Source organism: Acinonyx jubatus, chromosome B2 (genome assembly GCF_027475565.1).
Source record: "Acinonyx jubatus isolate Ajub_Pintada_27869175 chromosome B2, VMU_Ajub_asm_v1.0, whole genome shotgun sequence".
Lineage (NCBI taxonomy): Eukaryota > Metazoa > Chordata > Mammalia > Carnivora > Felidae > Acinonyx > Acinonyx jubatus.
This window is the reverse complement of record NC_069385.1, coordinates 32,923,230-32,935,505: the sequence shown is the minus strand read 5'-3', so window position 1 is coordinate 32,935,505 and position 12,276 is coordinate 32,923,230. Positions and strand designations below refer to the sequence as shown.

The 12,276-nt window shown below is 39.0% G+C and overlaps 1 protein-coding gene across 1 annotated transcript in view; it reads left to right on the top strand.

Annotated features, from left to right (window-relative positions):
- The first annotated feature begins 6,543 nt into the window (after positions 1 to 6,543).
- The window catches only part of ENPP3 (ectonucleotide pyrophosphatase/phosphodiesterase 3), a 74,341-nt gene continuing 68,608 nt past the window's right edge, over positions 6,544 to 12,276 (top strand). Inside the window, exons 1-2 of the mRNA XM_015074352.3 lie at positions 6,544 to 6,699; positions 10,249 to 10,324. Of these exons, the coding sequence (XP_014929838.1) occupies positions 6,622 to 6,699; positions 10,249 to 10,324 (154 nt within the window). The 5' untranslated portion in view covers positions 6,544 to 6,621. The remainder of the gene's footprint in view (positions 6,700 to 10,248; positions 10,325 to 12,276) is intronic.

Genomic DNA, 12,276 nt, shown 5'->3' with positions numbered 1-12,276 from the left:
ACACATGCAGGTGCACAAAACCTGGGAAAGACTGTTCTCTAAACATAAATGGCATGGGTGATGGGACTTATGATCCTGCTACTCAGCAATAGTGCTTGAGTTACTTTTTAAGTCAGATAATGTTTATTAGAAATGTTACCTCTTAAGTTATGGCATTATTTGTTTCCCTAAAATTCATATGTTGAAGTCCTAGTACTGTAGAATAGGACTGTATTTGGAAACAGAGTCTTTAAAAAGGTAATTGAGTTAAAATGAGGTCAATAGGGTAGGCCCTAACCGATATGGCTAGTGTCCTTTGAAGGAGAGAAGATTGGGATGCAGACAGAGACATCAGACAGGTGCATGCACAGAGAGCCAGCCATGCAAAGTCATAGAGAGAAGGTGGTCATCTGTAAGCCAAGGAGAGGGGCCTTAGGAGAAGCCAGCTCTACATCAACTTGATCTTGGACTTCCAGCTTCCAGACTTGTGAGAAAATAAATTTCTGTATTTTAAGCCACCCAATCTGGGGTATTTTGTCATGGCAGTCCTAGCAAACTAATGTTGATACCTTTCTGAATTCTCTGAGAAAATTAAAAAAATTTTTTTAACATTTTTATTTGTTTTTGAGAGACAGACAGAGACAGAGTGTGAGCAAAGGAGGGTCAGAGAGAGAGAGGGAGACACAGAATCTGAAGCAGACTCCAGGCTCTGAGCTGTCAGCACAGATTCCGACACGGGGCTCACACCCACGAACCGTGAGATCATGACCTGAGCTAAAGTTTGATGCTTAATCAACTGAGTCACGCAGGCACCCTGTCTCTGAGAAAATTTCAATTATTTCCTCCTCCATTCCCGTAGCACTTCATTAATGCAACTAAGATAGCACATATCACACTGTATTATGGTTAAAAATGTCTCTTCTACCAGACAGAAGATCTTTAGAGTAGATGCTAAACATTCTTGCATCACCTGGCATAAAATCTAGGGCTTGATGGTGCTCAGTTGTTATTTCTTACTCTGAATTAAATGAAAGCATCCAAAGGGCTTTTATTTCATGGGCAAGTCTTACCTCTGAAGTGATAGCTATTTCTGAAATGCTATAGATGTAGGAAAAGATGTGGATCACATACAAAGTTATATCTAATAAAGTTATCATAATTTATTATAATTTGGTTTATTAGACATTTATGAGAGTGGGCTTAGACCTCCCAGGTTGTTTCTGAAACTATTAATGATTTACTTAACAAGTGTCTATTGAATGTCTTCTAGGTGCTGGCCATTGTGACAGATAATGGACCAAATGGCAAGCCAAAACTGAACTTGTTCCTGCCTGCATGGAGCTGACATGCCAGAGAGATTCCAGAGTTTTGGGAAATAATTCAATTCCTTCCAGGCTTCAGAGAAGTAGAACAAACCCACAGCCTATACGTTCATAGACCTTGGATAGCCTTGGAGAACTCAGGTAGTATGATAGCCCTCTAGTTTTAGGATGTCTTTCTGGAGATGTCTCTAGAACTTCAGTCACAAATGAGGTCCACTTGAGAACATTGAAAACACGAAGAGCCTACTAAAGCTTGGAAAATTTTTGGAAGTAAAATTATTTCTGAGTTTTGAAGTGAATAGGAAAGAGTCTTAGAATTCTGACATTACTGGGCCATATTTCTGCACTTGAGACAAAGTAAGAGAAATAGTGTTCCAGGACCTAGAGACGACCTTAGAAATGTTGATTATTTAGTAGAAAATAATTGCAATGCTTTAGGAGGCATCAGACCAGCTTCCTGACTTCTGAATCACAAGAGGTGGTAATTGGTGGTTCAATTGACAGGCTGGTGCATGTTTCTCTGGGTAAGTACATTAGTGGCTGGGTAAGTAAGTGGCAGTCTTTGAAACTTGGGAGAATTTAGGGGTAGATTAGGGATTAGCAATACTTGTAAAGGTCCAGTTAGTAAATATTTTAAACATTGTGAGCCAAAAAGCAAAACTAAAGATATTATGTAGTTATGTATATAAAATCAGAGATGTGTGCATGTTTATATACTAAGTTAAATAAATTTTTGCAATTTTTTATTGATAAAATTCAAAACACAATAATTATAGAGAAAATGTTTTATTTACCCGAGGTTCAAAATTACTGTTCCCTATCTCTAAGTTGATTATAAATGTTCAACTGTGTTTATTGGCAATGAGATTTTATGTGTTTTATGTTGGAAAATGTCATTTCACACACATAGTACTGCAAAATATTGATCTCAAGCTATGGGAATTGATTTTACTTTATTATAGTCATCGTTTGGATGTCTAGTAACCCAGACACTTTATTTATTTACTTATATTTCAGTTTTGAGAACTTGGGTCCTGAGGCCCACGCTGAGCTTTTGACCTTCAGGTAAAATGTTGCCTTCCAGCCCTGGTTCAGCATTGCTAACACCAGTCCCACCTGGACTGCCAGTCCTGGAATTAGCTCCAATACGGGATCTTCACTGGCCAAAGACTAGCATCTGCCTTTCCTATACTAAGGAACTGCCTATCAGGGTAGCTTTTTGCTTGCTAGGCATGCTCATCAACCTCTCTGTAGGTTTTTTTTGCCTTTTCCTTAAAAGAGGCCCTCCTTGAAGTTGGCCACCTGCCCCTCTGTTATTGTGTTATTTGAAGTCTTTCAACTTTAACGGACTCCTTCCTACTGCTGGGCCTGAGCCCAGTATCTGCCTCAACTTCACCACCTCCCTCAGTGTATCCAGTTTCTCTGGGCCTTCCCAGTCTGGCTTGTCCAACTACCACCAAAGCTCTAGTGCTGGAACCAGGAAGGACAGGTTTATGAGCCTTAAGGAAGTTGATGTTGGCATGCCCCCGGGGCTTTCCCAAGACAGCAGCATACTTGCTGTTTTTTTCTTTGATTTTAGAAAAGTTCTCAGTATTCTGTGGGCACAAGGACCTTGTAGAGTGTGAGAAATATTTATGATTGGTAGGAGATGTAATGATCGCTGCCTTTGAGAGCATAAGTGTTCTAGGCCATTAAATATTACAGTCTGCACAGGGAAGCTTTCAGAGAACCCAGAAGGTGCAGATGTTCTAGTTTTTACAAGGGTAAAGAATACAGTGGCTTACAAGGTTCAAGTAACTTAGAGAGTAATAGGATCAGATCCAGGTGACTGTACAGTGTATTCCAAAGTCTAAGTTGCATGGAAGGTGTGGATTTGTCCAGAGTCCAATGCTCAGGTGAACTGTAGGAATAAGTTTTTCTTTTTAATGTTTATTTATTTTTGAGAGAGAGAGAGACAGAGACAGAGCATGAGTGAGGGCGGGGAGAGAGAGAGGGAGGCGCAGAGTCCGAAGCAGGCTCCAGGCACTGAGCTATCAGCACAGAGCCTGACATGGGGCTCAAATTCATGAACAGTGAGATGATGACCTGAGCCATAGTTGGATGCTTAACCAACTGAGCCACCCAGGTGCCCCTGTTGGGAATAAGTTTTAAGACTTGAGACACTCAAAAAAGGTTGGGGTTAGGGTTCATTTAGGGGAATTGCTAATAGCAGAAAATATGACTAGAGACTGGACAATCTAACGTCTCTACTACTCCTGCGTGTAAGTGTCTCAGGTAAATTCCCTGAGGTTTACTCACCTCAGGATCTGAAGGACTAAGATATTTTTCCATTAATTTAGTAATTTTGAGATAATTTGAGATCACCTTAAAATGTAGAATTTGGTGTTAAGAGTCAACCAGTAAGTGAGACAGGCAAGACTTTATCAGAGGCCGCTTGACTTTCTTATCTGGTGTTTTTGTGTTCTCAGGGTTGAAAAAAGATAGAGGATGAGGGTAGAAGCAGAGAGGAAGGAAGTTTGGGCAGTTGGGAGAGGTAATGAATATAGTAACAAAAAGACAGAGCCAGAGTCGGTGGTATTCTGGTGAACAAAGTTGGTATAGAATCAAGTGACATCATGGAGAGTACCAGCAAGCAGCATTTGAGTGCAACTGGGGTATCAGTACCAGGTAAGACTTCTGGAGTCAAGGTATACAAATTATTATAGAAAATACCAAGACAAAGAGTTAGAAATCAAGAAGACAAAAACCAAGATAATAGATCCTGGAGGGCCAAATAAGGAAGGGAGTTTAAAATAAGGTAAAGTCTTAAAAAGAAGGAAAAATGTGAGATGTTCAAAGGATGTATCAGTCAAGATTCTCCAGAGAAACAGAACAAGGTGGAGGTGGGGGGGTAGGGGGAGAGGGAGAGGGAGAGGGAGATGGACAGAGAAAGACACACACACACACACACACACACACAGAGAGAGAGAGAGAGAGAGAGAGAGAGAGAGAGAGAGAGAGAGAGACAGAGAGAAGAGAGAGAGAGAAAGGAATTGGCTCACTTGATTGTGGGGGCTAGCAAGTCTGAAACTTACAGGGCAGGACAGGCTGACAGGCTGGAAACTTGGGCTGATGGTGTAATCTTGAGGCAAAATTTCTTGTTCTTTTAGTCTGAAACTGGATGGAAAGCCACCAACATTATTAAGGGTAATCTTCTTTCATTAAAAGACAAATGATTGTAGATATTACCACCTTTACAAAAAAAACCATCATGGCAATATCCTCGATTAGCTTTTGGTTAAATAACTGGGTACCGTAGCTTAGCCAAACTGAAGTGCAAAACTACCATCACAGAGAGGAAGGTAAAAGTAAGAGCACTGTTAATGAGAGTCAAGGCAGACTAGATAGATTGTCTTAAGTGCAAATAGAAAAATTGAAGCTATATGTCAGAAAACTAGATAAAAGCCATAATTCCTAGGAATCTCCTAATTTTGATACAAATTGTGGTGTAGACTGGATTTTTCTTTCTTACAATCTGTTTGCTACAACAGCAATGATGACAACAGTACCCCCTGAAGCGGCAGTTTCCACACCAGGCAGAATCTGACTTCTGAGATAGCACTAACCAAGGTGATCTTGGGCAAGTAGTCAAGCTCTAGAGGTCCTCTAGTCTTATCTTAAACCTAAAGTTTAAGTAGAATCCGTAGTAAATATTTGCAAAAGAGAATTCAAAAGTGTATGTGCTGCTCAAAACAAAGTGTTTACACTGAACTTGGTTACATATAAAATGGCTTGGAGGGATATTTTAGCCCCAAATCCAGAAGATTCTAATTCAGTTGAAGTGGACTGGGCTTCAGGATTTAAAAAATAAAAACGAAAATTGAAAAAAACTACTTGGGGTATTTCTAAGTCTATCCTGTGCAGAGAACCTTTTGCCAAAGGCATCCAAACATGTTTTTGTTTACTTCTTTGCTGTCCATGTAAAGAGGGCTTTGGGCTTTGATTTAGGTTTAGGTTATCTCTATGGCATCTTCTTCTAAAACTCATTTCTTCTGTGTCAGCAACTCATGCGGGTACTTCCACTGGTTAGGCATGAAGGTAAAGTTGCGGGGGGGGGGGTATCCTGAGCTGAGAAACAACAGCACAAACCCTTAAAAGGAAACATGGCTCTTATTCTGCAGTTTTCCTTAAGGGCATGGGCTCCAATAGTAGAAAAAGGGATTTTGACATGACTTTCAGAAATAATATTCATATTTATAAGTCATTGTATATTGGGATAGATTCTTTTCCTATTTCTTTTCACTGCTTTTAAGATTGTAATAGTTTAGTGTTTTCCAAAGACTATACTGAGCCTACAGGATTTTTTTAAATAATCCTTACATTAGAAAAGAGTTCTAAAGCTTTATGTAACCAAGGAGGTTTTCATAGGACTAGTGTTCCAGGGAATCACATTTTGAGAATTACTGCCTTAGGGTCATTTAAGCTGGAAGAGCTTATGCCCACCATTTACCATAACTCTCTGGCTACATTGCTGTTAATTTATTTCTTTCATCATAAACCTGTACTCCCCTTCTCAGCATGAAGTGCATGTATGAGGATGCTCTGGTCTATGTAAAGAAGAAAAGAGCGAGTTTAATTGCTCAGTGAAAGTTAACTTGAATTTGGGGAGTAGAAGACTTGGGTTTCAGTTCTACTTCTGGAATCTAGTAAATATGTGACTTGGGACAAGTAAGTCACAGACCTGACTTTGAATAATCAGACCTTTATTTGACTCAACTACAAAATAGGAATAAAATGTTTATAAGGGATGTTGTTAAGTTTGATATGAGATAATACGTATGAAAACATTTCAAACCGTGAACCCTTTAAAACAGAAGACATAATTCTTTTATAATTAAGTACTTTATATAAATTGAACAGAGTTATGGGATTCCTATATGGTTAAAGCACATTTTAGTATGTTGACTTTCAACTGTGAAATGAAGTGTATTACAAATGTAGAAACTCCCTGGAATTTCTATAACAAAACCATTTGTTTTGGGTTATTTTTGAAGAAAACAAATGATCAAATTGTATTAAAATTTGATTATTATTATTGTTACATATACTTTTATTAATATGTAGTATTTGTCTACAATGTCCTGGAAGAGGACTTTGATCTCATGACACTATTGTCATTACAGCCTTTTTCCTCCCTTTTGATTGTCCAATCATTAACGAGCTGTAACCTTCCAAAACATTGAAGTTACTCACAGCTGTGTAACTCATTCAGTTTCTCTTTGCTGGACTAGAAACAGGAAGGAGTACTACTGTCTTCTAGTAAAACAGGTTTATACGGCTAATGGAGTCTATGCAGATTCTATCAATGGAAGAACCTGTCAAGAGGAGCACTGTTAGGACGTATAAAATAATTTGTATTGTAAGTACAGCTTTTAATTTCAGTCTTTGTAGCTTTGTGATAAATGTTAAGTGTATGACTCCCCATTTACATTGGTGTTGCTTTTTGAGTGTAAAGTTTTAAGTGATTGCATTCACTTTGGCCCTTGTGACAGCTCCAATGCCACGTTAATATTTTGAATACCATTTTGCCTAAGAAATTTGAATAACAAGTTAATATCTGATCCATCCTAAAAAGTTGGCATCTTGTGGCAAAACACTTTGCAGCATTGATTTTAACACGATTATAATCCCATCCCAAATCACCATTTTATTGCGTGAATATTTTTAAGACCACAGTTTAAAAAATCAAAGATCACTGTATGTCATATTCTTTGTTGGACTGTTGCTTTTATCTAGTTTTCTTTACTCCTAAAGACGGTCTCTTTTACCTTTTTTCTCTTTGCTTTTTTTTTTTTTTATATGTTAAGATCTTCCCTGTTCTGAAAAATAAAGCTTTCCTTGATTTGATTACTCTCTCAAACGTTTGGGGAAGGGGAGCTCCATCCACTGCCCCGGTTTTCTCACCACTCACCCATTCATTCCCTGTTCCCTTGCTTGTTTTCACTCTCCTGAAGTCATCTCCTTGAAAATCTTTCCTTCTCCTCTGTCCTCCTGCTGTGTCTCCATAACAACAATATGTGGATATTGTTCTGTTCTCATTTTGAATTATTCTCTCCGCATGCTTCCGTGATGGCATTGATATCCCCATTTGTATGACTTTTCTCTTTATCTGCATTCTTGGCTGACTTTCTTCTTTCTTGCACATAGCATTCCACCAAACCTTGTCTAAATATCTTTCCTTTAGGCAATCTCATCTTTTCATGGTTGTAAAAGTCATATTCTCAACCAAGAATTTCAAGTAGGCCGGTAGGTCTGACTTCTTGCTGAGTTTCTGGCACAAGACTTCAAATGCCTGCTTGCTGGCTCTCATCCAGTAACTCCAGCCAAAAACAGTTGCATAATTTCTCACACCTATCCTGCTGCATTTTTCTCCTAAGTTCCCTGCCTTAGGTAATGTCACCACCATTCTGTCACTCAAGCATTGTTTCTAGAAGTAAATGAAACAATGTGTGTGAGCATTGAGCGCAGGAGCTATAACAAAGCAAACTGTCAAGATACTCTATTTAGTCATTATCCTTCTGAGAACTTTAGAGTGCTCTTCTAACTCTTATGCCATTTATTAGATTTATTCCATCTATAAATTAAAGACATTATAAACTCCTTGAAAACAAAATTTTGTGCATCACTTATGTTCCTTCTTTCTATCATTCCAGTGGTTTACTAGTATGTATAATAGAAGCTCAGTATTTTAATTTTTTTTAAACTTATTTATTATTGAAAGAGAGAGACAGAGAGAGACAGAGCATGAGTAGGGGAGGGACAGAGAGAGAGGGAGACACAGAATCCGAAGCAGGATCCAGGCTTCGAGCTGTCAGCATACAGCCCGACACGGGGCTCGACCTCACAAACCGCGAGATCATGACCTGACCCGAAGTCGGGCACTTAACTGACTGAGCCACCCAGGGGCCCCTAGAAGCTCAGTATTTTAAAATTGTAGTTTCAGAAATACCCTGTTTCCAAATTTTAACATAGGTTTCATTCAAGAAACTTTAGATGTATCTACTGTGTTGCTGGCACTCTTTATACAGCTTTCTAAAGCCAAATATTGGCTTCTTGGTGATTTTTGGAGTCCAAGTTCTCCCCTGTCCATTTTGTAGCTAGCATAAATAGTTTAAGATGCACATGCACCTAAATATCAAGAAGCTAACTCAGAATTACTCATTTAGAGGAAGTGATTATAGGAGATTAAAAATGAAGCTTCTTTGGGACACCTCAGTGGCTCAGTCGGTTGAGTGTCCGACTTCAGCTCAGGCCATGATCTCATGGTTTGTGAGTTGGAGCTCCACATCGGCTCACTGCTGTCAGCCTGTCAGATCCTCTGTCCCCCTCTCTCTGCCCCTTTAAACAAAATTTTTAAAAAATGAAGCTTCTTCTCAGGGAATTTACAGAATAATGTGAGAGCAAGCGAAAAATACACAGAACAAGTAGAGTCGTGAGGAAACAGACACTAAGATTTAACAGGAAAAAGTTCTAGAGCATCCTAGGGACAGCTAGATGCTGTTTATTTTCCCATCAAGTTTGAATGGTAAAAGGACTAATGATAAGATGTAAACCAAAATATACCAATTTTTAAATCTATGATTTACATAGATTTTGTAAATCTATGAGGTTTACCATAGGACTATATCCCAGTGTTTCCCTGCTTTGTATTCCTAGTCCTGGTCACGTGTGGCTTTTTAGCATCATAATAAGGGACTCAGTGCTAGTGATGCTATTTAGTAACTATTTATGTTCACTTTTTCCCTCTCCATTCTTTCCACTGAATGCTGGAAGGTCACTGAAACTTGGGCTAAGTTTCAGACTTTATGTAAGAATTGTTTTCATAGGGGGTGCCTGGGTGGCTCAGTGCATAGAGCATGTGACTCTCGATCTCGGGGTTGTGAGTTTGAGCCCCATGTTGGGTATAGAGATTACTTAAAATAAAATATTAAAAAAAAAGAATTGTTTACATAGTATTTTCACATATTTTCCCAGTCCCTGAATCCACTGCTGTTCTAAAGTTAGATATGTTAATTTTCCAATTGATTTTCAGAGTGAAAACAAAATCAGTGGTTTACAGTATTATCGAAGCAAATTTTGTTATTGTGCTTTTTATGAAAGTGATTTTTTAAAAAGCTATAACAAAGGCTATTGGAGTTGTAAAATACATTCCTAAGTAATTCATGTGTCTGTTGTGTTCATATTCTATGGCAATATATATTTTTCAAGCTCTGTCATCCAGCATGCTTATCATTGGACTTACTGGGTGGGGAAAAAGGTGAGTGGGAATAATTCTCTGCAATTATATCACAGTTTAATTCTAGTCATTGCATAAAGTCCACTACACTGAAGAGCCTTGTCAGCAGTAGTGATAATGAGTGACACACACAATCTTTGGTCATAGAGCTTCCACATCGTTATCTGTGCTAGAGATCAAAGCGATCATTTGTCAGTTAATTATTTGAATGCTGTATTTTCACACGTATTAACTATTCTCATCCCCTCCATAGGACAGAGCTGGGAGGGAAACCCCTGCTCCCTAGGAATGAGGTAGTTAACGATTTCACAACTCAGGAATGCTCTTAGATAAATCATCTCCAAACAGGTACCTAGTTAAGAATGAGAAGTGGGCAAAGGTAAATGGCCCTCGTAGTTTCACCCATACTTTAACTCAATCTGGGGTTACACTAACCAGGACTCATACATTGGAATTTAAAGATCTGTAGTAAATACTATTTTAAACTTGTTCCCAGAGCTTTCTTATTTTCAGGCCTTTAAAACTGTACGTTCCCCTGTCACTGTTGGATCTGGTGTTATGAATAACTAGCTTGCCGTGTGGCTTTAGATTCACTGACGGAGGGCAGGATCTTTGTACCTTTGTACATTTTTTAAAAATTGTAAAGGTCACTTTTCCTTATTTTAAATATAGGTTCTCCTTGCTTTGTTGGTGATTGTGTCACTTGGACTGGGCCTGGGGCTTGGACTCAGGCGACAAGAGGAGCAAGGTAACCCCTCAGTGTTTTCACAACACATTTCCTGATTCCTCCTTTCTCCTCACCTTTACCGTTGAAACTTGTCCCCTCTCTCGAGCCCCCTCTCTCTTGCGTGGAGCAGTCTCATCCAAGGTTTCTTCTTCTCCCACACCGCACTTATCGGGAGCCCACATCTGTGGTTAGCATTATCCAATGTCATTTCTGGACTTCACTCTTTTACCCCCACCCCTTACTCCTTTGAGAGTCATATCATTCCTGTATTTTCCCCTCATTTGTTCTCACCTTCATAGAGTATTTGATAACTGGATCAAAGACTCCTTCTGTCTCAGCATCTACTCTAGTCATTCCTACCTGCTGATAAACTGGGCCTCAAAAGTCTTGGTTACTCCCCTCCCAGGACCTCCTGGGAGAAGGTATCACTTTCTTCTTGAAATCTCACCATTTCTTGGCTAGGCAATGACACATTCTTGAAAGGTAGTACAGACTAAAAGGTTCATGTTTCTTTATTTTTCCTCCTGGGAAGCAAAGAAAAAATAGGAGAAAGATGCTGCAACATATCAAAATACATCTTTTTTTGCAATATCTGGTCAATATGAACAATAAATAAATCATTTACAAGCATTGTCTAAGTCTTGTTATGTATTGTTTGGGTACTTTTATTAAGGGGAAGTAGGAGGTTGGACATGAGATCATTTGTTCTCCTTTTTAATTGGGCCGATTAACTTTTAGTTTGACTCCCTTGGGGAAGGTCTTTTTGCTTCTTCATTAGGGAGACTCTTGGTGAGACTGATAAACAATTTTTCAGTTATGTTTTCACTTAAAAATTAACAAACACTCAGTGCTCCCAGGATAGCATGGGAACATGGCAGAACTGAAAAGGTGGACCTTACCTGGAAAATTACTATCTTTTTTGAGTCACTTGGCTCAAAATTATATGTACTGAATTATAGTACAGAGCTACAGGTTGTGTTTCTGAACTACAGAGCCCTAGGCCTAGATCTAACAAGTGTTGCTGGGCCACTTTAGTAGTAGTATTCTGATGTAAGTGTGCACAGAAGTACATCACTTCTTGGTTCTCTTATCCTTGCGTCACGTAAATTAATTGCAAGAGGCACATACTAATCTCTGAACAAAATCTCTGATTATTTTGACTGTTTCTCTCACTTCCTTATTTTATTGCACCTACTGGCTGGCTTCCCAGTGTCATTGTTCCTTATTCTTGTCCTTTTATCTCCATCTGTCAACCCTCATGTGGCACCACCTCCTCCAGGACTTTGGTATTTAACTCCTGCCCCTCCTTTGCCAGCACTCTTGAAATATTCACCTCCTCATTCTTTTACCACTGATTCCTAATCCCCAACCCTGGACCATTTTCACCATTCTCCATTCCAGTTAACCTGCTTTGCATAGGCAGTGTGAATTTTAAAAGTAGTTCTTCTAGTTTGAGTTTGTATGTATTCTTATAAATGTGTTCTTTTGGGGCGCCTAGGTGGCTCAGTCGGTTGAGCATCCGACTTCGGCTCAGGTCATGATCTCGCGGTCTGTGAGTTTGAGCCCCGTGTCGGGCTCTGTGCTGACAGCTCAGAGCCTGGAGCCTCCTTCAGGTTCTGTGTCTCCCTCTCTCTCTGCTCCTCCCCCACTCATGCTCTGTCTCTCTGTCTCTCTCTCTCTCTGTGAAAAATAAATAAAACATTAAAAAATGTGTTCTTTTATGTGCACATGCTTTTTACTTACTCTTCAATAATTGAACACTGACTGTATGCTAGGTACTATTCTAATTACTGGGAAACTTCAAAGAGTTTACATTCTAGCAGGGAAGGGAGACAATAAAAAAATAAATAAGTCATATATATATATATATATATGATAAAGTGCTAGGGAGTAAGTAAAACTGAAAAGGGGATTATAAAATATTGAGTTGGGGTAGGATTGGGGGTGTATGTGAAATAACTTTTGTAAAGAGC